At 39.2% G+C, this 27,603-nt stretch overlaps 1 protein-coding gene across 1 annotated transcript; it reads right to left on the reverse strand.

Annotated features, from left to right (window-relative positions):
- Positions 1–349: 349 nt before the first annotated feature.
- On the reverse strand, positions 350–27,603 carry mep1bb (meprin A subunit beta b). The gene is made up of 14 exons (XM_039657318.2): positions 27,474–27,603; positions 27,255–27,273; positions 27,107–27,154; positions 26,955–26,998; positions 26,734–26,812; positions 24,003–24,120; positions 23,735–23,913; positions 20,195–20,413; positions 19,658–19,810; positions 18,128–18,343; positions 13,397–13,864; positions 10,876–11,055; positions 8,404–8,641; positions 350–1,387 (listed from the first exon to the last, which is right to left on the reverse strand). Exons 1-14 carry the CDS (start codon positions 27,537–27,539, stop codon positions 1,165–1,167), a joined length of 2,250 nt encoding a protein of 749 aa, XP_039513252.2. The 5' UTR covers positions 27,540–27,603; the 3' UTR covers positions 350–1,164.

Below are 27,603 nucleotides of genomic sequence, written 5' to 3' on the forward strand. Positions count from 1 at the left end.
TAACAATAAAAAGTAATATACAGACAATGATGCAAGTGCAACAACAATAGCGAGAGTCTTTACTTTATTTTAAGGTGACGTATTTGCACTTTACTACATGTACTTACTCTTGCTATTACAGTAAATTGTGCATAGTTACAAGTAACTAACCCTAAAACCCGTAACCATAACTCTATGGTAAGTACATGTAGTTCATTAATATTACTCAGTACTGACCTTAAAATAAAGTGTAACCAAAACTTCTCTCACTGGAACAGATGTGAAACATCTTAAACTTTAGTTATATTTTATTTGGAAAAATTTAATTAAACCTCAAGGAAAAACTGTAAGGAAGAATTAATACAGTCTTATTGTCAACCAGGTTTCATGGATATAGTAATGTGTTTCTTACCCTGGTTCTTTATCAGACGTTTTATTATAAGTGACAGTGAACAAATGCTTTTTGGGGCCAATAAACAAACCACGTCTTGTCCTATTAATTACATCAACGAATCAATTATTAAAGCATGAATCATTCTCTGTAAAACACACATTAAGGCCCGTTCACACCAAGGATGATAACTATACTGATAATGATATAGTTCTCAAAGCAGTTTGAATCATAATCACACTGTTCGTTCGTTGGCCAAAGGAGTTTCCTGGTTTCTCCCAAGCTTTTTTCCTCCATTCAGTTACTGACGGAGTTTGAGTTTCTGGCTTGCTTGAGGACACTTAATATTCAACGATATTATTGATCTGACTGCGCTGACGCTGTTGTATGAGAACTGAACTGAGCGATTACAATTTTTCGCAGAACTGCTTTATAGATGAAATGAACTAATTTAATAATTGATTATCTTTACAACGGAACTGAATCAACACTGAACTAACTTCAGCTGAACAACAGCCGAAATGCATGATGTTCCTGTTATCACTGTAAAGCCGCTTTGAAACAATCTGTATTGTATATAAAGCGCTATAGAAATAACGGTGACTTGACTTAAAAATCGCTCTAAATATAAAAGAGGATCCGAGTCCACACCACAACTATAACAGCATTCTCCTCCTGATGAACGATGAACTGAAGAACGGCGTCGTCCGCTAGTGTGCGCGCTAATGCTCACAGTTATACGTATAGTCTTCTGTGTTGGTGTGAACGGGCCTTTAGAGAAACGCATCAGATCCTCATGCACTGGACGAGTGCATGTTTTTCATGGTGATTCCCTCTCCAGCAAACCGTACTTTCCTCTGGTGCTTCTTCACACAGACCACGCTGACTATCGTCACGATCAACATGACGACAAACACCACGACAGACGCCAGTACGGCGGTGATGATGTTGTTTTGGGCAGAGCTCTTAAACTGGCATCTGTCGCCGTAATGCCACCAGTTGTTACCCACTGCGCACCTGCAGGGACACACAACACACACAACAACATCCTCTGTTATTCAAGACTCAACTAATCATGACATGAACACTCCAGTATCCAGGTCATAATGCGATTATAATGGCAATATAGCATTTAAACTTTACCTCATGTAAACAATACTTTGATCACACTGATGTGATTGAACTCATAATCGTAACAACCTCAATTGTAGACAAATATGTGGCATATGCTGATTTTAATTGCAAAAAACACAATAAGCATGTACATATTTAATTGCATCTATTCCTCTCTGACCAAAGTGTGCACATGCTTCAGGTACATGGATGATGTTGTGATGCAGATTCCTTGAGGTTCATGTTGACCAAAAGGGCTTGACATTAACTTTTTTTTGCTCACCAGCCACTGTGGCTAGTGGTTTTCCATAGTTGCTAGCCAACTGTGACATTAATACCATGGGGGAAAATTGCCATATAGATATTATTTATATTATCTCATAATTAGACTGCTGTCACTTTAAGACCTGACTCAAAGATCCATCATACGGTTACACACGCGATTTCTTTCTCAACTGTTTAAATTCACTTAAAACACAACTGAAGGTGTTTATGCGAATACCCGCCATGTCCAATGAGTGTATTTGACTGTTTAAGGGCAATAAGCATCGAAAAATAAATCAATTTAGTGCTGAGAAGCGGCTTTCTGTTCACACACTTTGGGTGCAGAGTCAATTTATGCACAATACGCGCAATCCCACACTGAAACTGCAGCGCTGTAACACCAACAATATTCACACGTATGAGATCCTTGGCAGCGTCCGAAATCGCATAATTCACTGCTATATAGTAGGTAAAAAACAGTATGTGACATAATAAGTATGTCTGAATTCATAGTACTCTTAAAGTGTTGGCATAAAGTACCGGATGACCAATAACTTCCAGTGAGATTCTGAAGTGTGCATATGATGGACACTTTACTATCCCATGAGGCATCAGGAGAGGGTTTATGAACGGCAGTGAAGCGACGTAACTGACGCTGGTAGGTCATATAATGATGACGCATGCATAGGCATAATTTGTGGGTGGGATATGTCCCCTGCACTTTTTACCAGGGTCAATTTTATTCCCACCATTATTTATTCTTTTTTATATGTTCTTATTTATGTATTTATTCTCGCTGCGCGGCTATACCTAATGCAAGTGAAAAAATGTCCAGTTGACGTTCATTTGTGTTAAATAAGAGGTGATCCGGTGATGAAATGTGTTGTTTTTGAAACCATGCTGAATGTTTGTTGGCAATGTTTTCTTGTGGCTAATACAGGCGAGCACGTCAATCTATCGCCTAATGACTGTATTCTACGGTGGCCCAGTAGTGCACAACACAACGAAATTAAAAAAGCAAGCATAAGTTCACAACACAACAAAATGAATTCACAACACAATGTAAAATAATCCACAACACAACGGAAATGCTCCCAACCACTAGAGGTATTGGAAAAAAGTCACCTGAATTTGTACTTGTACTTGATGCACTGTGGTAGCACGTTAACGAAATTTTGGAGTATACTGTAAATATGCACCTGAATTAATAAATGTCGATATACAATGGTTTGGTACATACTGTTAAAACTAATCGTGGTGTTGATATATTTTTTAGACTGCTGAATAGAACAATGGTTAGGAAAACTATCCAGACCGAACTTCCCGACCAAAAAATGTTGTGGGCGGAGTTTTGGCTGGCATCCAGGCTACACTAATGGGCCACCGTACTATTTTTTCAGATGAAATAACAAAACAAAATGCATTTCCACATGAACGTCTTTGATCTTAATGATGAAAAACGCTCTTAAACGTCTACCAAAAGTTCTAATACCAGACATTAGTTAATAGAAATACTGATTGCATGTCTATATATTCATTCACTAACGTAAAGAATCTCAGGACTAATGATTTCCATTACACGAGAGTAGATGTTAAAACTTCATGCTGATTTGTACACGGCTTTCACCAAGATAAGCACAAACTAAGATGTAGCTTAACAGTAAACTATGCTTCTCCATCCATTTACGCTTCTTTCCATATGGTGGTGTGAATCTTCTGTCCGGCGTTAACGGCTGCAGTGTACTTGGCGGGTCAGCAGACTCAACGGCTGCAACTACAGTGGTCTCTCCAGTGGACCACCATGACAACCATCACGATTGAGCCGAGTTGGGGACATCTGGGTCTTCAATCGGGCACCTTCCGTCCTCAGTGTTTCGTCGACTAGCCCACGACACCTCAAGAGGGCTCGACAGTGACTCTGGCGTCCCAGAGTCACCCCCCTCCGTCCCCCACTTAACTCAGCCCAGCTTACTGACCTCTACATCCATCCTGCTGCTGAGGTTGCTCCTTCCTCATAGTTCACATGTGTCCTAACCACAATCTCTCCGCAACCCAATCATACGCGCCAAACCTGTTTGACTAAGGCCATATTGCCAAGCCCCACTGTCTACCTACCGCAAAACACAATATCTGCCCAAACACCACCCCTCATTCAAGCAATATACCAATATACACAGGAACGTAATAACTGTAATTACTATACAAATAAACCAACAGACACTTTTTCAAGACAGTTTTTCAAGAATTCTACGAAACCGTAGCGTGGCGGCCTGTACACAGCCAGCCAGAATCTTTCCGTCTCAACCACAGCCAGTTGCTGCTCCTCTCTGCTGCTTTAGATAAGTTCACTGTGTAAGTTTACTGTGCGACGCAACTCTTGGCCACCGAATCCGACGTCTCTGAAGAACCGGGTTGTAGAGTGTACCACAAATCCTCGACAACCCACTTCCATCCATCCATCCATCCATCTTCCGCTTATCCACTGGATAAACCTGGATTCTCCATTCTCGCTGTTCTGCTTCAGTGGCCAGATGAACATACTGCAGTTTCTTCCTCTCATATGCCTAATTTACCGCATCCTCCCAAGGCACTGTTAACTCTATCAGTTGAACAATGTGTGCTAATCCAGACCAGACTGAAACCAGACCCCCCTCTTCCAAACAGTATCTGGTTGTAGGTTAGTGGTGGCTCAGATGGAAAATAAGGCGTTGATCAAGACCAGCCAGCATATACCTGTTGTCCTGGGCGAGAATTGGTTTTAACACCTTTTCTTGGTGGTTGCTCACCTGGGCGGAGGAATATTGTCTTCTGTGTGTAATGTTTTGCTAGAACAGTCAGCAACTTATTGGCCATGTTACGCTTGCTTTCCAATGCTAAAGCCAAACATTGCAGTACTTGGTCGTGGCGCCAAGTAAACCGACCTTGGCTAAGAGCCACCTTACATCCAGTAAGAATGTGCCTTAATGTGGCAGGTGATGAACTCAAAGGACAAGAGGGATCCTCTCATACACAGAGGGTTAAGTTCTGCGGTAATGGGAGAAAATCATATGTTGACCTAATAAGGAAACTGATCCTACTCTCTTCCATTGACCAAAGACCAAAGGTCTTGCCAGCCAATCTAGCGTTGTTCCACACTCTCCCATCTCATCCACTCTCCCTGCTTGGGAAATGGCCTTTATACACCTCATCCTCTCCTCCTGCTTTCACACCTCGTTGACTACCAGCTTCCTCCTTTGAGCTGAGCCTGCCTTGTGCCATTTAGGAGCTTAACTGATCCCAAAACCCCCTCTTCCATGCTGTACCAGTCCCACGATATCCCCAATTTGAAGGGCAGCTTTTGCCTCTACTACAGATTTCTTTGCTGACCACTTTGTACCAGTGTTTAACACAGGGGCTGCTTCCCTTACACATTTGTTGCGTGACCCTACTAAGGTCATTTCCAGCCTGACTTTGGCGCACTTAAACTTGTCGGTTAAAGCAGAGACTGGCAGCTGCAATATTTCTTTACTATAAAGTCCCACTCTGTGACGAGCTTATCCACTGTTGTAAGAGTCAAAGAAACCTGGTACACAGTCAGTAGCCACAGCAACCACGGCAGTAGACCAAACTGAAAGCACCAGAGTTTTAGCTTGCCTGGTAGAGCACAGATGTTTATGCTCTTCAGCCCTTCCACTACTTGTCGTCTAACTTCTCAAAGTGTGTCCTTTAGATCCCCATCGTACAAACTCCCAAGACTCTTCACTGGCTTCTCAGAAACTGTTCGTATTGCCTCACCATTAATGAAGAATGTTTTATCTACTACCTTTCCTTTAAAGGGGTGATGAACTGAGAAATCAAATTTTCCTTGAGCTTTTGACATCTAAGAGGTCATCATATAATAAGAATATCCTGTAAGTTTCATAACTGAAAACATCCTTGTTAGTCCAATAAAAGCTTTTCTTGACACCAGCCCCAGCAAACGACTCGTTTTTCAAAGTGGGGAACTATGACGTCAAAGAGGATAAAACACCACCCCTGCAGAAGATGATCAACTCCTACTTCAACATGACGGTTTAGCCCCGCCCACCGATTTGCGCATTACACGCATAGCATAGCTAAATAACATAGCATAGCCTACCTTGTGATGACAAACGAGATCGAGATACCGAGGAATACAAAATATTGTGCAGTGTCTGTTTGTGGAAGAAGACAGTCGCTGCATAAGCTTCGTCCGGATTCCAATTGACTGCAAAATTTTATTTTTCATGACGTTCCAGCTGATGAGGTTGAGGTTTTGCAGACCGATTAAGAGTAAAGAACGGTGGTGTCTATATTGGATCTGACAGGAATGGTGCAACACACGGACTCTGGGTCGAACATGTATGGGCGAATCATTCCGGTTGCCATTATTGGACGTTTTCAAAAACAATTTCCCCCACGTTACACCGACGAGGTGAGTTCAAACTCATTATAATATGCAAAACTGTTATCCACTCACAGCAGAGGGCGTTTACTTCCAAGTCTTCAGTGTGAAACGCCCATAAAAATCCAGCGTTTCTGAGCTGGGGTGAAAACTAGGGTGGAAAATAGCTTATTGGCTATTCATTTTGATGCTTTTGAATGCAAAAAGGAGTGTGGTTCCAGAGCCCAAGCCATGCGTAGAGGTGATGCCGACTATCTCTAGTCAGAACCTCTCAACCTCACGCACAATCTCAGGCTCCTTCCCCGCCAGCGAGGTGACGTTCAGCCGGAAAAGGGTGGCTTGCTCACTTCAGGTTGGAGGAGAAATTTGCCTGAGCCGTAAGGCAAAGCTCTCGATTTACCGGTCAATCTACATTCCTACTCTCACCTATGGTCATGAGCTTTGGGTCATGACCGAAAGGACAAGATCCCGGATACAGGCGGCTGAAATGAGCTTTTTCTGCAGGGTGGCTGGGCGATCCCTTAGAGATAGGGTGAGAAGCTCGGTCACTCGGTCACTCGGGAGGAGCTCAGAGTAGAGCCGCTGCTCCTCCACATCGAGAGGGGTCAGCTGAGGTGGCTCGGGCATTTGTTCCGGATGCCTCCTGGACGCCTCCCTGGGGAGGTGTTCCGGGCACGTCCCACTGGGCGGAGGCCCCGGGGAAGACCTAGGAAACGCTGGAGAGACTATGTCTCCGAGCTGGCCTGGGAACGCCTCGGTATCCCCCCGGAAGAGCTGGAGGAAGTGACTAGGGAGAGGGAAGTCTGGGCATCTCCGCTTAGACTGCTTCCCCCGCGACCCGGCCCCGGATGAGCGGAAGAAGATGGATGGATGGATGGATGAATGCAAAAACCAAGCGAACGTCATAATTTCACCTCAGACAACAATATAATAAAATTTAAAAAGCTAGTTCATGACCCCTTTAACTATCGAGATGCTCCTTGATTTAGTGGGCTTAAATTGCATTCATGCCCATTCAATATTATCTGTTAACTTGCCCAATAACCGATTAGTGCAGGCAACTGTCATCCATGTATGCTCTGATTGGTGCATTAGATTGGTGCATCTGATTAGTCGCATCCCAGAAGCTAAGCGCTCTCCTCCTACTACCCATCTTGATGCCCTAATGATTACTTCCATTGCCATGGTAAAAGCTAGTGCAGATATATTGTGATATAGTAGATGTGACACATTAAACTAAATGTACTATTGAAATTGATTTCTGGATTTCGTAATGTTACTTTGTTTTTGTACATAACTAATATAGCATTGTTAGCAACAACGATTCGATAAGAACTACAAACATGAAAAAAAACGTATAAAAAAATACAAACATGTCGGTGAGTCCGACGATTGAGTAGAAAGTTTTAGATAAAGACGTTTGAGTGATTAATAATCAGCATCTAACCTGACAAAAATATATTTATTCAATGTTATCCACATTATATTTCATCTGCTACAGATTGGTAGACTTTTGTAAAAATACGTTTGGTCATTAACTTTAAAATGCATCATTAAGGAAATTGCAAACACATGGGGAGAGTCTCCTCATGAAAGACCCACGACCGGCAGATCAACGTGAATTTGATTTCTCTCCGAAACGTTAGGAAATTAAATTAAATTGAATGTGGAGGATTTTAACTTTGACAAGATGATTGACCGGGGCAGTTTAAATAGTGACAGGATGTAACTAAGATGCAGAACTGTCCGTTAAAGATGAAATTATGACAAAGTAGTTTGTCCAAAAGCTTGCCTACTCTTGTGCTACACACTCAAAACAATGTACTTTTTATTTACAAAAGCAGTACATACTTTTAGGGCGTAGTATATGTAGATCAATTGAGTATTTCAATTTCAGTAGTTTAGGGTCTCGTTTATCTTTTCATTTTTTTATACAGACAATCAAAAACTTTATAATTAAATTCTTCATAATAACATCCATATATTTTATAATAGATTCATACTGTTATTTTTTTATTTTAGTGTCCTTTTGTCTGATTTATTCAAACATTTTTTTCATCTTTTGTTTTAAGAGCTGGTTGGTTTCATTCATGGCTTACACTCTTTAGAGTAGAATTTTTGGAAAACGCACTGGAAAAAAATTACGTGGAAAAATACTTCCAAGAACCAAAGTGGTTGGTCACGAATCCATGTTATAACTGTACTACACACTAATCAATGCTAAAAAAGTACAGTGAACTGGCCTCTCACGTACCTGCACATCGCCTCTCCTGCGTCGTTCAGCACACACACACCATCATTTTCACATTTGACTGACACACATGGGTCGTGAGGTGTAGTGGTGGTGGTGGTGGCAGATGAAGGGGAGGTCGCAGTAGTTGTGCTGGTTGACGTATTGTCTGGATATGTTGGACTGGGTGTTCCAGGAGTTGAGTTTGTTGGAGTCATGGTTGTGGAAGGGAAGGGCTGTGAAGCAACCAAATGAGAGATATCTACGAGAACACAAACAGATGGACAAACGTGAGCACACAAGTAACATAGCATCCAGTTGACTTCCATTGAGGTCTTACCCCATTGACTTCCATAGTAGGAAAACAAACTACTATGGAAGTCAATGGGGAACATCAACTGTTTGGTTACTGACATTCTTCAAAAAAAGTGATAAAATAATTTTCATTTTGAAGTGAACTATAACCCCTCCAAGTTAGTAGTGAACACATACACACTGTGGGCAGCCATTATGCTGTGGCACCCAGGGAGCGATTGGGGTCAGTCATTTTCTGCCGGTATTGAGAATCGAACCTGCAACCTTCGGGTTACCAGACTGACTCTAACCATCAGGCCATGACTACCCTAAAAACAAGTGATGTTGGACATTATAATACTTTTTGGTGCTTTTTTTTGCCTCTTGACAATCATTGTCAGCCTTGACTGAATGGAATAGAGCAGTGAACATTCTTATAAACATCTTCTTTTGTGTTCCATGGAAGAAATACCTTCATACCCAGAAGGGAATGGACATCATAAGACGTTGCAAATTGGTTGAATATAGGTTCTGACATTGGGTGATTGAAATTCAAGACATTAGACAGTCAGGACAACATCCAATGTCAACGTCAACGTAAATTTGATGTGGAATATGACGACTGCTGACGTTGATATTTTGTTCGTTTTAAGTCAGGGTTTTAAGTTCCCAAAACCAAATTTCTGCTAAATATCATAAAACTAACATCCACACTATGTCAAATTATAGCATTATTAGACATTCAAATTGTGTTGGTCTTAAGTTATGGTATTATGTACCCAAATCCCAACGTCTGCTGAAAGTCATAAGACTAACGTTCATACAAAGTCAAATTATAGCATCATTAGACATTGATATTATGTTGGGTTTTAATTGTAATCATAATCAAATTGTATTTAAAATCCAACATTTTCCAAATGTCTCATGCAAATGACATATTAGCATTGCTATGAGACGTTTAGAAGACGGCCAGTGTTTGTTGTCAGTACTGGGTTAGCATGAGAAAATTAGATGTCGCCAGGGTTTGGAAGATGTTGGATTTTCATTATAGCACAACTTAAAACCAACAAAATATCAATGTGTAATGATGTTTTAATTTAACGTTGTGTGGACATTAAACGTTTAGCAAACATTGGGTCATAAGAAGATTTTAATTGGTTAACTTTCTCTGCTGATGTCTTCAATACTTTGGGTCTGGCTGAAAGTGGATCTTGACATTTGTCTGACTGTGGTATTCAAGTTTCACAGTTTGCTGATTTTTCATTTACAACATTAACCTGGCTTCGTTAAAAGTTTGGTTTCATGCCAACAAATTCCATTCTAACTATTGTAATCATCTTTCTTAAAAGGTGGAATTGACAGCTAAGGTTGGGGTTTGATAGATCTCTGGTGTTTATTACCCAACGTTGGAATTTGATGTAAAGACAATATTAGGTTTTGATATCAAATCAAAATAAACTTTCAATCAAAATTTCATGTTTTGCCAACAATGTTTCTTGACATGATACAAATGTTGGGTTTAGACGTCAACCTGATTTTCATTTTCAACCGAAATTTGACGTCTGACCAACAGTGAGGCTGCAACAGCCCTGCACAGTTTAGTTCCAACCCTACCCAACACACATTGATGTTCGGTTCTTAAACGAATCCTTCTTTTGAGCTGCTTTAAGAAGTAACCGGTTGAGCTGGTTCATTAATCAAACTAAATCGAACTTTAGTTCTGGGTTGATAACGCAAGACCCACAAGCCGATGTAGCACGTCTGACTCAAAAAGAATCGAATGAGCCGGTTCATCCAGCTGTCGAAGTTTGAGAGGATTACTGAGTTGGCGATATTATGCAAGCCTGAGGCATGTACTGGACCAGACAGTTTCTGGTCTCATTGACTTCCATAGTAGGAAAAAATATATACTATTGTAGTCAATGAGACCAGAAACTGTCTGGTTACTGATATGCTCCAAAATATCAGAAAATCGGCTGAATGGATTCGAAAACGGTAAATCTCAACTGTTTAACTCTGAGGGAGTTGTAAAATGAGCCTATTTCCAAAAAAAAGTGGAGTATCCCTTTAAGAGTGTAGATTTAGATCGAAATGAGAGTAAGTAAACAAGATTGCATTCTTTCCTTTGTGCACTTAAATGATCAGCTAATGAGAAATAAGTCCACTGAGTTGTGAAATGGCCCTGTGTTTCTCAATGCTCACCTTCCATTGTGAGGAGGAAGATGGCATCGCCGCCCTTGATGAAGTCTCGGCTCAGGGCTCTGGCCTGGGTGAGGTAAACAGGGGTCCCGGCACCTGGACCACGGAAGTACTCTGTCCCGCCGTCTTCTGTTACTGTCATCCCAACTTTACGTGGATCATCCCAGAAGTAATTTTCAGTCCCTAAAGAGGAAGTTTTAACAAGAGTCTTTTGATTCTGTGTGTCAGGCCAGCATCAATCTGATAATATACACCTCTGGATCAAGAGAGCTCCAAATTAAGACCTCCAAACCCTTTTCTGTGAGCAAATTGAACAGAGTAAAATGTTTTTAATTAACTTGTAGTTGAATTTTAAAATGGACTAAAACGTCTTTTTAGTTGTCATATATTTTCACTATATTCACTTTCATTTTATTACATTCACACTGCTTTTTAAGGAAGCCAAACAATTTAATATAATAATAATACTTTCATATTAACACACTAATATGTTACAATTTTAGAATTTCGAAGAATTATTTTATCGTAAATTAATAATTTTACTTTAAAGCTTTTATTTTGCCACAAAACTGCATGGAGACCTTTAATGTCTGTGACAATAGATCGTTACAAATCTAGTATGGACAATGTAAAGCGACCTTGAGGTATGGAAATGTGCTATATAAATAAAACTTCTTCTTCTTAGTAAGATTCTGTGATCATCTGTCTAGAAACATGTTGGAAATAATACGAATGTGAAACTGCGTAACTGGTGCCCGTTGCTTTCCCAAATGCACGTCAAACACACAGCACATGCAGAGATGGAGCTCACTGTAAACTTAGCCACTCTGATAACATGGGATCACGAGCTGATCACGTGAGCAAACTGCACACTTTACTTTAAAACATGCAGTGCAAAAGTCATGTGAAAAAGAAAGTACACCCTCTTTAAATTCTATGGTTTTACATATCAGCACATAAAAAAACACATGACATGTTACACCGTGTCAATTTAGTTTACACAAAAATAAAGCCAAAATGGAGAAGCCATGTGTGAAAAGCTAAATACACTCTCTCACATCATTTTTGAGGAATTTTGTCCCACATTTCTCTATATGGTATGAGGTGTTTGTGCTGATATGTGTTTTGGTTTTTTTTGCCAAACGTGGAGCTTTGTGGCCAAACATCTCCACTTTGATCTTGTCTTGTGGACGTCCACTCCTGGGAAGATGATGGGCTCCACTCCACTGTAGAATGATGGACTTCAAATTGTTTGGAAATGTCCTTTTAATCCTTCACAGATTGATAGCCAGCAACAATTGCTTCACTAAGATTATTGCTGATGTTTTTCTTCCATGGCATTAACACACACCTGAGGGCTCCAGACCAGCAAACCTCTGCTTTTATAGAGGTGATGACACTTGGCGATGATCAATCAATCGTTTCGGCATTTGATTAGCAGTGTCTGAATGCTACTTATGCTCATAATTCCTATGAAGCAGTAAGGGTGTACTTAGTTTTTCACACATGGCTTCTCCATTTTGACCTAGTTTTTGTTAAATAAATAAAGATACAGTGTGTTGTGTCATGTGTTGTAATACATCTAAGGTTGTATTTACCTAATTTGAAGTTGTATGTTGATCTAAGCCAGAGCAGATCAAGTCTCCTGAGAGTCTGGTTTCTCCAGTTTTTTTCTCAATTTCTGTCACGTGATGGAGTTTGGGTTCCTTGCCCCTGTTGTTTTTGGCTTGCTAAGATGGTGAGACTTAATATTCAGTGATAGTATTGATTTGACTGACACTACCCAGATAGCAAACTGACATTGAATCAACGTGGAAACATGACATCGAAACAACGTTGATCTGACATTGTTTTGCTCATCGAATTAACGTTGAACCAACGTCAGATGCGTCATTCTTTCAAAACTAACGGAAAATCAACTTGAAATCAACGCGTTGTTTCAACGTTATGAAAGCAAACCAATTTTCGATTTTCATTTAGCTTTGAAGAATGCCGCGTCTGACGTTGGTTCAACGTTAATTCGATGAGCAAAATCAACGTTGTTTCAATGTCATGAGAGACGTCGTTTCCACGTTGATTCAATGTCAGTTTGCTGTCTGGGTATTGAATTGAATTCACTATTGTCTTGCTAAAGCTGCTTTACAGTAGAATCTGAACTTCTCTCTTATTTGATTAAGTTTACATCATTAGCTTTTTTAATTATTATTGTGAAGCTGCTTTGAAACTTTCTATTGTATAAAGTGCTATAGATGACTTGACCAGTTGATTAAATATATTTTAATTTGATAAGGGCTCTAAGTCACAACACAAGGCACTTTTGATTTTGGTTCAACTGAGCAAAACACAATATTTGAGATCTTTTATGTTATTATGGGTAGTGTAAACATATTTGTCTGTTCATTATGACACTGTGGTTAGATTAGTCTACGTAATTAATGGGAAACACTAAATTTGGCATGTAAACATTTCAGAAATCTAGCAGGACATGATGGAAATCATAGACACAAATCAACAAACACCTCACCTTCCACTTTCATTGTGGGGTCTGTTGTTACGCTCCTCTGGTTGGACATACGTTTGCGGATGTCTGCGTTCTGGTCCATCAGCATCATGGTCATCTGCTTCCAGCGAGCAGGCCAGACCAGACTGTCACTCACGGCATCGTCTCCAGACGTTAAGTGAGCATAAGCTCCCAGCTCTCCTGGGTATCCATCCTTGCCATTGGGATACAGCCCCATTTGAAAGGTGTAGCCATCCTTAGATCTGAAACGCGGGCTATAAATAGCAGTGTTCATTGGCGTGTTCTCCAGAATGCTTTTGAAGTCCTTGATCATCCATACATGTTCAGGGCAAGTCGTCTCTGATAGGTTGATGTCGTCCAGTGAGAGTCCGCCTGTGTTTCCACTTCCTTTAATTCCCTCAAACACCACACGAAACTTTTTGGAGACGTTCAGGCTCACGTGGTGGATTTGCCACAGGCCACCGGGAGGAGCTTTCAAATAAAGGACATAAAAGAGTCACTGTTAATGAATAAAGCAGCTGGTTATGTTGTTAATTCAGTCAACCTAGTGTTCTAGTTCCAGTGGTTATCTAGTAACAGCAATGTCACTGCATAGCACTCATAGAGCCCAACTATTAACCTTATACCTGCGGTACAGTGGAAGGACAAATCTGATCTATCTGATTCAAAATATAATAATAATAATAAAACCTTTAATTAACCAGCTGAGCACATTGAGAACACTTTCTATTGAGAACATTTTTTTTTCTTCTAAATATATTTATTAGTTAGAACCTGTTTTATAAAAGCAACAAGTAACTTCTCTTGTGCTGTTCTTTCTGTTGAGAAGCTCCTGTGTATTTAGTAGCAATGGAGCCTTTTTTCTCCAAAGAACTTAATAATTACATCTATTTGATTAGGGTTGGGTATCGTTTGAATTTGAACGATTCTGATTCCGATTCCGATTCCTTGTTTCGATTCCGGTTCCTAACGATTCTCGATTCCGATTCTTTTAAGTGGCAGGGTCAAAAAAGTTTAGCTAACCTTGCTAACCAACGGCCTTTCTGAAGGAAATACTCATTCTGTAAAAATACTCCTTTTGTCACAAATTTTGCATTTTGCAGAGATTTCGTTATTTTTAGAAAAGTGAAGCCACACTTTGGACCGCCGACGTAAGGTACTCATGTTCGACTCGCGTGGTTATACCAACACTTCCGGTAGGCGCTTCTTCGTTGGTGTTGTTCAGTGGTTTCTTCTTCCGCTCGGCGGACTGTGAATATCGAAACTAGGAATCGAAATTTTTACTTTTGAACGATTCCGGGAAAAACGAAAAGTTAGTCTCGGTTCCAATCGATACTCGATTCTCGATACCCAACCCTATATTTGATACTAATTCACATACAACTGTTTAATAAATATTATATTCATACGTTCTCTAGCCTCCTGAGTCTTTCTGGTAGAATTAGGTATGTATGCATTAGTTTGGTATCAACAAAGGCACAGGGAAGAGACAGAAGAAACATGAAACCAAATAAATAAATGATTATAATATTATATGAATTGTCTACGTTCTTAAAACAGTCTCTGGTATTTTCCATAAATCAAACACTATCGCAATGGTTAGCATAACTAGCCTTTAGCATAGCTTAAATATATTTTTCCCTCGTATGGTGATCACAATCCCCATCAGTTTGCAATCCAAAGTTATTTCAAACACTGAGTTTGTTATGATAATTTGGGAAATGAACAGCAGTGTGACCACTCCTCAAGTCGCAGTTAGCCCGCTTTGAACCAAGGTATTCAGCAGGCCAAAAACCACTGGCCATTGGCACAGAGGAAGCCCCTGAAGTGACATTGGAAAGACGTCTGGCCCTGGCATGCACTAGCACGCTCACTTTTGGCCTGACAGTGGAAACACGGCTAATGGCTTACCAGGCTGACCTCCTGAAGGACCTGGATAATGGGCAGAGATTGTCACTTGAAGCAGTTGCCGAACTGCTCCATACTGCGGATTTGTCTCTCCTGAAAACTAAACAGACATCTGCTGCCATTTGCTCCTTAATGGTTACTATGATGGTTTCATAGAGGTATCTCTGGATCAGTCTGTTGGGGATCAAGGAGAGTGAGAAATCTTTTCTCCTTGATGCCACGTTATCGCCCACTGGATATTTCGACACTGCCATTGAGACAGTGGTGGGAAACTTCAGAGAGGCATAGGTGAAGTTGGAAACAAGATTTGAGGGAAATACAAATTGACAACCGTCTGAAAGACTGGTTAAAAAGGATTAAAAAAGCAAATGTATAATTCATCTCCTTCCCCCCACCTCCACCATTTCCCTTCTCCCTCACCTTCCCTCACCCTCAGAGGACGGTATTGGGGCACAGTAGGTAGTTTGAAGCAGAATCATATAGCGAAAAACGTATTATTTTCGCTTTTGCATTCTGGCTTTTTAGGGACATGCTAGAACATTTGTGCTTAACACATATAGGAAAATATATGAGTTTGGGGTTGGGTGTTATAAATCCAGGGTTGATATATATTTTATGAGTGACAAATATAATAAAGAGACTAGAGGGAAGAGATCTTAAAATGCTAGTATTAGTGAATGCCACTCAGGAAAAAAAATGTTTTAGTCGCATAACATCGTTAATGGAAACACCGTCATTTCACAATATTTTTATCGACATTTAGAAAAAAAAAAATTGCAAAAGTTTTGTGAAAATATGTATTGACGCCACTTAACTGAGCAAAAACTCATCCTGTTCGCCACACGTACCTTCTGTTAAAAGATCAAACTAAAATTTAAGGGGTTGCATCATCTCACTGAGACTCCTTCAGTAGGCTACCACCTCACCTCCGAAAGTGAGGGGGTTGTAAGGTTCTACCACCAACCCTATTAAGAAATAGTTGTCTCTCAGCAGTTTCTCCAACTGAGCTGTAAGAAGCGCAGCTTAATTGTGAAGGGGTCACATCATCTAACTGCGAAAACTCCTTTAATAAGATCCAACTTCAGCAGTTCATTGCTAATGCTAACACATAATACTCCATCCAGTGCGCGGCTTCACACTCCGCACACACACTGGATATGCGTCAAAATATTGTGTTTATTTGTGCTTTGTTCCTTTTTTGGATAAAGGCATCTTCTACATATGTAGCCTAATAAAATGTTACAGATGATGATGATTATTATTAGAATTATTTGCGGACACGGACCCAAAACACATTAAATGTCGCATTGCAGTTTTGTGAAATATTCCTTTTCCGAGTTTTTGCGTTTCCAATGTGCGTATTTTCAATTGGCAATTTCAGTTTGAAGGGTAATGGAAACGTGCCTACTTTAACTGCTCTGTCCTTACCACTGCGTTTTATTTCAACAAATTAATTTCGTTTCAAATGGTCCAACCAGTTATTAAAGGTGTTAAAAATTAACTAATATGACATCGAAACAACGTTGATCTGACATTGTTTTGCTCATCGAATTAACGTTGAACCAACGTCAGACGCGTCATTCTTTCAAAACGAACGGAAAATCAACTTGAAATCAACGCGTTGTTTCAACGTTATGAAAGCAAACCAATTTTCGATTTTCATTTAGCTTTGAAGAATGCCGCGTCTGACGTTGGTTCAACGTTAATTCGATGAGCAAATCAACGTTGTTTCAATGTCATGAGAGACGTCGTTTCCACGTTGATTCAATGTCAGTTTGCTGTCTGGGGTCACACTGGCAGTTTGGTTTAAAACATGGGGCATGGTTTGCATAAAAAATTTTAATGTGAAAGCTGTTACCATCTTGTCTGAGTTCGGCTGCAATTGAACTTTGGTGTGATTTGCATGAATGTGAAAGCCGTGCGATGCAGACTAATGATGTAGGGGGCACCGGGAACAATTACACTCGTCATAAAGAGACTTTTACTTCGTATGTATCTTTATTCTTCCCACGGTTGGAGTTGGCGAATGGGAATTATTTTGGCCATTTTCATACTGTCCCAAGTTCTCATTCTGTTTCGTCCCTAGTTATTGTTGCGTTGTAAGTAGGATATTATGCTCCCCTGTGGATGGGTTGCTATATGGCATCTTTCTAGGAAAAAAATAGATATGCCTTGTGCGCACTAGTCTGTAGAGTCACTCCCTTAGTAAAAGCAGCAAAAGCTGGAAGAAGGAGAGTTATCTGGGCGGGTTCTCCAGTTTTTATTCCTTCATTTCATCCCCCTCCTCTATAGTTGAAACGATTTTAAGTAGGGTTATACTCCCTTGTTTAAGAGTCGATTTCTGCAACAAAGAAAAGAGTATATCGTAGAGTTATACTCTGAATTCCTCTTTTTGCTTGATGTATGGCTAAGCATATATTCCCTAGCACCTATTGTCACTGGCTATTAAGGGAAGAGGCTATTATACAAGTCGCAGGGAATGCACCCTGTAAAGAATTTGTCAGTAGAGTTGTTATACCTAGCTTACTATGATTGTGCACAGTTCACAGCTGTTGCAGCAGGTATTCCCTTAGCATTAGTGGGTATTAGTGTTCCCAAGGTGTGAACACCATGACGCAGCGGCGAGTTTCCCTCAAATGGGAACATCTTAGGACTATGCATGTAACACCAGTTCCCTGAAAATTGGATGAGATGCTCAAATTTCAAAAAGATATTTGAGGTTATAATAAGACTAATAAACTGTGTGGTGCAAATAAAAAGTATTTGACACCAGTCACATTTAAAATAGCATCTGATATTTATTAATCCAAGGCTGAACATTTGTACCTTCAATCTGCTGAATGAGATGCAGGGTCCCGTTCGGGTTTGCCATGTCAAACTCTCGCGTCCAGATCCTGAGCTGGTCACTAGCATGGCCGCTGTTGTAGAGGAAAAACTGCAGGCACTGGAATCCTCGCTTGGGATAAAGAATCCTGCTCTCCAGCAGCGCCTTGTCCCCCTCAATCCCAACCGCTGTACTCAAGTGCATGAAATAACCCTTTCCTGAAAACATGATGGTTATACAGATTGGTATATGAACTGACAATTGCAAGGCCTTCCACATTTCAAACATGCTCACGTTGAGTGATTATGAGAGGTGTTTGTAGTCAAAGTAAAGGAGTTTTATAAAACAGATCAGTTCCGGTCCTCGATTTGGATTGGTGAAACCGTGTTTGAAGCCGTTGTAAATTCCTCAACAAACATATACATGTGACCGCATTTCATTAGGCCGTGTGTCCACCAAATAATTTTTAGCCAGCTGAAAATAATAGACGCTCTGCAGAAAACACCTTGACAGCATTTTGGCAGCGCAGCGTTTTTCGTTGCTATGATACAGAATATCCGCAGCACAGTTTACTTGTTACTGATTTCGCAGATAATTTATTTTGTACAACATTTTTTTTCTCCATTTTATTCGGTTAGCTCTGCTTGTTGATGTCAGAAAGACAGTTGGTCGGTGTGGTATTAGCCCCGCCCCTCCTCCACTGTGATTGGACGGCTGGGTAAAAAGTGACAGTGATGAGTGCTGCGTTTTACACCCATAGACTGTAAAAAAAATGGACAAAGCGTCTGTGACGTCACCCATAGACTTTCTGAAGAACAGTTTTGAGGCTGTTTATGGGGGGTATGGACGGCGCCATATTGGAAAATCTTAAGAAATACAAAATACAAAGTTCAGAAAAGATACAGAGGTGGTTTTGTCATATAATGGCCGAGACGTCAAATTCCACTCAGCGCAGCCTGTTATCAGCTGTCAATCAAAGTTAACCGCCCTTATTTGTCATACATTTTATATCTAAATACGATCTAAACTAACGAGTTAGAAAAAAATTCAACCCCCTCACAGTTGTCAGGCACAATAAAAGTCCATGGGACCAACATGTAAAAGCATGAATTTATGCAGTGAAAACGGACATTTTAACATGATATCTATCGATATTTGCTCCCTCTAGCGGATTTTAGATGTATTGCAGTTTTCAGCATTTCCGGGTAGGCTTCATTTTTCAGATTAGAATGTTGCCGCTTGGTTTTACCCAAAGTTGAACAGTCTTCAACTCTCGACGACCAGCATGAAAAAAATATATAAGTGCCTCGTTACGCTCGAATAACGTTGTTTTCAAAACAGACTGAAATCTATGTTGTAATTCAATGAAAATGGTCATTGCTGTATAGATTTCACATCAATAATGCCAAACTACGAGTATGAGTAAATTATGAGAGAAATTTCATTTTTGGGTTAACTATCCATTTAAAGCTTTTCAATTATAAAAAAAAATGCATTAAAGTTTTTAAATATTAAAAATCAACACGACTTGCCATCACAACGTCCCATGTTGGTGTAGTCAGTGTCTGGTCCACCTGTAACTTTGGAAACTCTCTGCCAGCTTGCAGCATTTTCATGGCTTTCGATCATTCCACAGATATTTTCCGATTCGAAGTTACAGGAGTCCAGAAATGTGGAGGAGCTTTCTGTGAAGTAATCACATGCTGTCAGGTAATCCAGTAGTACAGGCAAACTTTAAGCATTCACTTAAAAAATGTATGTCTAAACATAAGATTTATGTATCAAATTTCCATCCATTTGGATTACATTAGTTTTAACATAAACCAATTAATAATCTGAATGTGACTCATATTTTTCACTCATATAAATGAAACAGATACGATTTATATAATTGTATTAAGAAACTGAATGTGATTTATATTTTCAGTCATACGTAAATGAAACGGGTGAGATGAATGTAATATTACACAGAAACAGGATTGAGAGCCATTGACGAAAAATAAACAGCACACTATGAAGGAAAGAGGTTTTGCCTCATTTCAGATGTGATAGTGTGTAAAATGCATTACTGCACTTGTAGAGTCTGTTGAGTTTGAGCAGGTCGCTGTCGCTGAACTCCATACGCTGGCCTATGACGTCACTGAAGGCAGGGATCTTGGTGACTATGGTGGGATCAGTGCCATTCTGGAAAGCTTTCTTACTGTAATGCATCATGGAACCATAATCATAAGGTACGTTCAAGGAACTGGATGTAGTGTCGTCGTATTTGGCGAAGTTATGCTTCTTGTCTGTGAAATAAAAGTGTTTTGAAAATAAATCCATCCCTAATATCTCCTTGTATCAAACAAGCATAACAATAATTTGTTTGTTACACTCTAAAAAATGCTGGGTTGTTTTAACCCAATTTTGGGTCAAATATGGACAAACCCGAAATGTTGGGTTAAAAATGTAATGTAAAAATTAAACCCAATGGCTGGGTTAGTCCATATTTGACCCAAAGTTGGGTTAAAACAACCCAGCATTTTTTACAGTGTAATAATCTTCTAAATTATGTTTTTTTTTTCATACGGTAAATACACATGTGATACACAATGCAAATGTCATTTCATTATTTAGTTTAGTTTCTTAACTAAACGTTTAGCCCGTGTTCTTGGTTAATATAGGTATTTATTAACCTCGCCTTTTTCCACCATTGTTGCTATTGGCTTGGCTTGCTTAGTTAGGGATATTACATTTAACATTTAATTTAATATTCAACAATAATATTGATCTGCCTGCAATGACACTATTATACAAGAACTGAACTGAGCTGGACGATGATATCACGGTTTACTCCAGAGTGGAACTGAACTAAATCTAAACTCAATAACTTTATTTACAACTTTTTTGTGACGCTATTTTCTTCTGGAAACAATATTTTTTGCATAATTTCCCTTTCTCTGTAAAGCTGCTTTGAAACAATCTGTATTGTTAAAAGTGCTATATAAATAAATTACTTGACTTGACTATTTGTGATAGTAATTCGTTTTCTCCCACATTTGCCCTGTAAAATTATACCACCAGTTTAGTTCTTTGTCTGTTGTAGAGTGTGTATTCTTCATCATGTGGTTCCCCTTCGAGGGAGCTCAGAGCTTCAGCGTGACTGGTCTCTGAAATATGTTTGAAATTGAGCCAATTCATTTGTCCGACAGCAGTCCTATGATGTGAAATGGCCAGCGCATTCTCATCCCAAGTCATATACAACGCTTTTGCCAAAACATAGACATCCAACACCCTTTAGCGTCAATATAACACGCACAGAGTATGGGTAGGTTTAGGTTTTGGGTAGGGTTAGGGTTAGACCACTAGGAGGCGCCTTCTGCCCCATACATATCTGCGTCTCATATTGACACTAAAGGGTGACATGTGCGTTGGATGTCTATGTTTTGGCAAAAGCGTTGTATATGACGACTTGGGATGAGAACGGGCTGAAATGGCACGCCATTTTGACTATATTTTGACTATAAAACGTGCCTGCATTAGACATCATCCGTTTTTTTGTCTTCAGGAAGTGATGTATGTTAAATATTTTGTCTTATTTATTGTTGTTTGTCGAAATTAAGAAAGAGAAAAAGGTTGGGATGGTGTGGTAGATATTCCCCTATGTACACCTGACTTAAGTTATGTCTAGACACGTGCGATTGGTACCACCAATCCAAAACTGGGAATAATACTGGGTATAATTCACTTGGGAATAAGGTCTTTAATATTCCACCTAAACACTGGCTGCATCCAAAATCGCATACTCTTTTGAGTAGGTACTTATTTTGAATAAGTAATTACTCCACGACCGCTAAAAAAGTATGTTCTACATAGTATACTGTACATGTGTGTGAGTGTCATTATCATGTGACCTACCATTCACAAATCCTCTCCTATGGCCTCATGGGATAGTAAAGTGTTCATCGTTCACCTTGTTTTTAAGATATTTTATTATATATTCTATGTTTTACATTGTTTTGCATGCTCTTTCAGAAGAATATCAGCATTTTTACTTTCTCCAAGTTCTAATCTTTATTTTTCAAAAAAAAAAAATTATGTTTTATCATCATATGCTGTATTGTTTCTGTAACGGTTCTGGGGTAGGCCTCCATTTCCCATAAAACGACGTAACTCACTGCTTAAAGGGTTAGTTCACCCAAAAATGAAAATTAAGTCATTAATTACTCACCCCCATGCTGTACCAACCCCGTAAGACCTTCGTTCGTCTTCGGAACACAAATGAAGATATTTTTGATTAAATTTGAGAGCTGTCTCACTACCACATTGGCTCCTAAAGGACTGCCTCTTGACGGCCCAGAAAGTCAATGAAGAAAATGTTTAAATATCCCAAGTGACTACCGTGGCTCAACTATATGTTTATCAAGCGACGCGAATACTTTTTGTGCGAAAAAACAAACAAAAATAACGAGTTTATTCGACTATTTCTTTTCTTCCTTGTAGGCCAGAACGAGACTTCCTTAGATTTCCACGACGCATGCGCGAGAATTGCAATCTGCTTACACTACTTCAGATCGCAATTCTCGCGCATGCGTCGTGGAAATCTATAAGGAAGTCTCGTTCTGGCCTACAAGGAAGAAAAGAAATAGTCGAATAAACTCGTTATTTTTGTTTGTTTTTTCGCACAAAAAGTATTCGCGTCGCTTGATAAACATATAGTTGAGCCACGGTAGTCACTTGGGATATTTAAACATTTTCTTCATTGACTTTTTGGGCCGTCAAGAGGCAGTCCCTTAGGAGCCAATGTGGTAGTTATACAGCTCTCAAAATTAATCAAAAATATCTTCATTTGTGTTCCGAAGACGAACGAAGGTCTTACGGGGTTGGTACAGCATGGGGGTGAGTAATTAATGACTTAATTTTCATTTTTGGGTGAACTAACCCTTTAACTACCATAGTATGATGCATCAATGAAAAAAGGAAGCCAGTCACGACTGTTTAGTCAAAAACAGTGCTTTAAGTCTCTTGACAAATAAAAGACGTAAATGACATTTGTATGTATTTTAAATAAAATATATAGATTGTTCTGAATGTCAGTTTGCTTCTTAGGCTCAAGATAATGATTTATTGAGTCCACACATCATGCAAACAAGAAACTATGCTTCTAACCACAGGTCGAGAGCTGTCGTTCCAACCACACAACTCTAAACTGCTGTTAACACTGTAAACATTTTCGGGAGACACCGACTCGTTGAACTATGCTGATAACGACGGAACTAGCGAACATTTAACAATGCTTTTGGGAATCGCACCCCTGCTCTGTTCTGTTTTGTTTTCATTCTGTTTGTTAGTTAGTTTCCATGGTTTCTGATTGGATTATGTTCACCTGTTGTTTATTTAGTTACATTGCTATCTCTCTGTATTTAAACTCTTAGTTTCCTCTGTTCATTGTCTGGAATCGGTTGTGATGGATGTAATTGATTTAATCTATTCTCCTGCGTGTTTCCTCTTGGAATTTTTATTTTAAGGGGTTTGTACTCCTTTTTCATTACAGCCACCAATACTGTGACAGAATACCAGACCTAATGCAATATTTTTTGTGCATAGGATATATTAAATTAAAAAAATACCTTCTAAAATGCGGTCCCAGATAATGGAGACATAGTCATCACGGTCAGAGCGGGATTGCTCATGCCAGAATCCTAATGCATGGAGAAACTCGTGCTCAATGGTGGCGATACGATCACATCCGCTGCCAATGGACAGCCTCTGTTTGCCAACTCGCCGGTTACCAACTGATGAAAAGCAGCTATTCACACACATACATATATTTTATCAAGGTTTCTACACAGCTCATATTATGTGGAACAGCATGTATTTAAGTGTTTAGTTGCTCACCCATTGCCTTTAAATACAGAGATATAGTTTTCTTCTCCATTCCATGGCGTGTAGTCGATACATGACTTCAACCGATACTGTTCAAAGGCCTTCAGGATAACCCCTTTTGCATTGATATCTGTCCATAGAGAAATTGATTTGTTAGCCAACATAAGATTTGGGCTCTCCGACCGCTTTATTACCAATGACTTTCCTCTTAGACAGGAAGTGTGCATCTGACTGACATGTAAAGTGACCTATAACATCTTGTTTTGTTCAACATCATGTATAGGGGGAGGTAAATGTTGCTACAATAAGGTTGTGTTCATTCTATAGTTTGGTTTACTTGGATTGTTTGGTCCAGAACCTAAAGATAACCAACCAAAAGGCATAGGGATACATTCCCTACCTGATTGGTCAGCTTTAAAACGTATATTTTGCGACTGAACTTACCAAACAGCAAAACTATGCTGTTTGCTGGGCTAAATCCACTCGTTGTATGTGCGTAGCCTACAATAGGCTTTATGCCGTGCGTCACGTGACCAAACCGGAAAACGGGTCTCATCGCATCCGCTTGTCAGAGAAAGTGTTAACGGCCGTAAGAACTGACTACGATATCTATGGATATTTAAGGTAATCAGCTAACCTACCTAGTTCACTTTGTTATTGGCGTTTTATTCCATTTAAATATATAAACGTTACTGTGAAGAAGAAAAAATATAAAACGTTTAAATATCAATCTGCACATGTGAGGGATATTGGTTATGCTAATCTTTGCTCGCTCCTTTTAAGTTATCTTGAGTAAAACCGCAAAAAATTTCATGAAGCACATACAAAAGACCTGGACCGGAAGCGATGCGACCTGTTTTACAGAGAATGCGGAAGTAAGTTGTGCATAAAGCCTATTGATGGTATTTTGACCAGATGAGAACTTGTGAAGAGCTTATAAAATGTGTAAAGGACACAAACCAACAACAAAGAACTAGTGCTGCCGAAAGGGGTCGGGAAGAAAATCCGTGCTTGAACACTCCGAAAGGACTACAGCAAGCTGTTAGCAAGCACGCGCGTTCTGCGCCTACATGTAAAAGAGATAACTGTCTAGAGATAACTGCAGTTATATTCATTCATCATTCAAAAGGGGAAAGTGAAAATAAGACTGCAGGTAAACCACAAACAAAGCAGCGCTTGAATACACATTATTTATTCCAGTATTATTAATGCTCAGGTAAGATGAAGTAAAATTTTAGCATGTCTTTAACATGCTTTCATATTTCAGTCGAAATGCACCAGAGTTCTTTTGGAAGCGGACCGAGACTGTGGCAGTGTTCAGATGGCAGTGTTCACACATATTCAAATGATCCATACTAACAGAGCAATCGCACCAGGGTTTGTTTTAATCAAACCGAACCTGCCATGTGTAAACACACCCTAACAGACAGAATATTAAACCATGTTTAAACCAAGTTATGCAGCATGTTGGAGCTTCAGCATGAACCAGTGAGGTTCATTCTCGTGTGTTATGGAGCATGTTTGAGATTCAACATATTCTCATATGTTACGCCACACGTTTGAGCTTGCGCAAGAGCCAATGTGGTTCATTCTACTGTTACGCAGCAAATTTGATCTTCAGCAAGAACCAATGAGGTTCATACTCGTGTTACGCAGCACGTTTGAGCTTCAGGAAGAACAATATAAAACGCACTACTGCTTTCAAAATTGATAGCAGCAAATCAGCATATTTATAGCAATAATTTCATAATAATGAAATCTTATAATAACAATCATATAACACTGAAAACTGGAGTAATGATGCCGAAAATTCAAGTATGATCACAGGAATAAAATACATTTTAAAATATATTAAAATGAAAAAAATACATGTTTAATGTATGTTTAATTGGGGTAATAAAGGGGTAACAAGCAGATATACAACCTGCAAATAACTTCGTATGTACACTGAAATTACGGTGTACGTTTCTGTAATTATAGTGTACCTCCATGTAGGTAAAAGGGAACAATATGTAAAGTTTGGGGTAATAAGGGGGTAACAAGCAGATATACAAGCAAATTATTTAATTAGTTAAAAAATAACAGGTACATTCTGTTAATATATTCCAGGCAAAGATTGTACGTCTGTTGTTTATAAAATGTATCACATTTCTGGCAAAATATGTTCGGGGTAATTTTGACATCTGTGGGTTGAAAATTAAACACATGTACTATATATATATATATATATATATATAATGATAAAAAAAATAAATTTATTGGCTTTTCTTACTAGATTACTACAAAAGTCAAAATAATTTGTTTCTGCTATGATTTAATTTAGACCGTACCATGTGGTAATTGTTACTCACCTTATCCCATTGAATTGCAATGACACTTAAATGTCAGGGCAAATAAACTGTGTAATTAAAACATTTTTGTTGTTGTTTTGTTTTGTTGATAACAGTACCTTTTCGCTGTAATTACAGTGCAAATAGTGTTGTTTCGTATTGCTACATAGTAAGTAGCGTTTGTTACCCCCTTGTTCTGTGTAGTTACAGGGTAAGTGTAACTCCTGGGGGCTGTAAATTAAAGTGTTGCTTGTTACCCCTTTATTACCCCAAACTTAACATATTGTTCCCTTATACTTAGACGGAAGTACACTATAATTACAGAAACGTACACCGTAATTTCGGTGTACTTACACAGTTGTTTGCGGGTCGTAAAATAAAGTGTTACCAAAAAATGGGCTAAAGAAACTCACCCAAATCATCCTCAAGGTAATAAGGAATCGTTCTTGGCCATCTGTATTCATCCCCGATTATAGAATTTCTCCCTAATTTCTGAAACAGAAACTTTCTGTTACATTCTGTCACATATGCAATTCACTGCTGAATTATTTTTATTCACAGCATAAATGCTATAAAAAAACAGCAAATGACACACAAACTGTCTGAAATTTGTTTTTCAGGTCAAATTAGTTACCTCATCATATAAAATATCTCCCTCGAAAAGATCAAGATCCGCATCTGAAAACATGATAAACAAGACAAGACAGAAAGGCCATGGTCAATGGGTCTGACCATCATGCAAAGCAAAACAAACGCTTATAGACTTAATAATGACGTTCACCTTACCTTCATTAACATCAAACAGATCTTCTTTTCCGCCATCTACATTATATTCTGCAAAATCAATGTCAATGCAGTTAGTTAGGCATAGTTTTTACATTCTGCACATTAAAATACTTTCTCGGCACAGAAGAGAGGAAGAGAGCACACTTACCGATCACTCGTTGTGTTGCCTATAGGGATAACATAAGAGAAATCATTCAAAATATATGGTGAAAAATCAATTGTCATATTCACAACACTTTTTAGGTGACAACCAAATAGTTCACATGCCAAATTACTTAAAAATATAGTTGTTCTGATTGCTGTTTGGTTGCACAAAAACTGAAATATTCATTATAACATGAATTATATGTGTAAAAGATTTGCTTACCTCACACCTACATTGACAGCCAAAGAGACATAAGATATGCAAAAGAAACAGAAACATGCGAAACATGACTGAGGCTATGAAGCACACACTGACTGACAAGAGGAATTGTGCTCTGATATCAGCACAACAA

This window comes from Pimephales promelas, chromosome 5, assembly GCF_988280905.1.
Source record: "Pimephales promelas chromosome 5, fPimPro1.hap1.1, whole genome shotgun sequence".
NCBI classification, from domain to species: Eukaryota; Metazoa; Chordata; class Actinopteri; order Cypriniformes; family Leuciscidae; genus Pimephales; species Pimephales promelas.

What these genes read in the sequence shown, in the direction of transcription:
- mep1bb (XM_039657318.2), bottom strand. Translation starts at nt 27,539, where the DNA reads ATGTTTCGCATGTTTCTGTTTCTTTTGCATATCTTATGTCTCTTTGGC. An exon ending in CTGGGACCGCATTTTAGAAG is followed by an intron (nt 20,414 to 23,734) that starts GTATTTTTTTAA and finishes TTTATTTCACAG; the next exon opens with ACAAGAAGCATAACTTCGCC. An exon ending in TCTCATTCAGCAGATTGAAG is followed by an intron (nt 13,865 to 18,127) that starts GTACAAATGTTC and finishes TTTATTTGAAAG; the next exon opens with CTCCTCCCGGTGGCCTGTGG.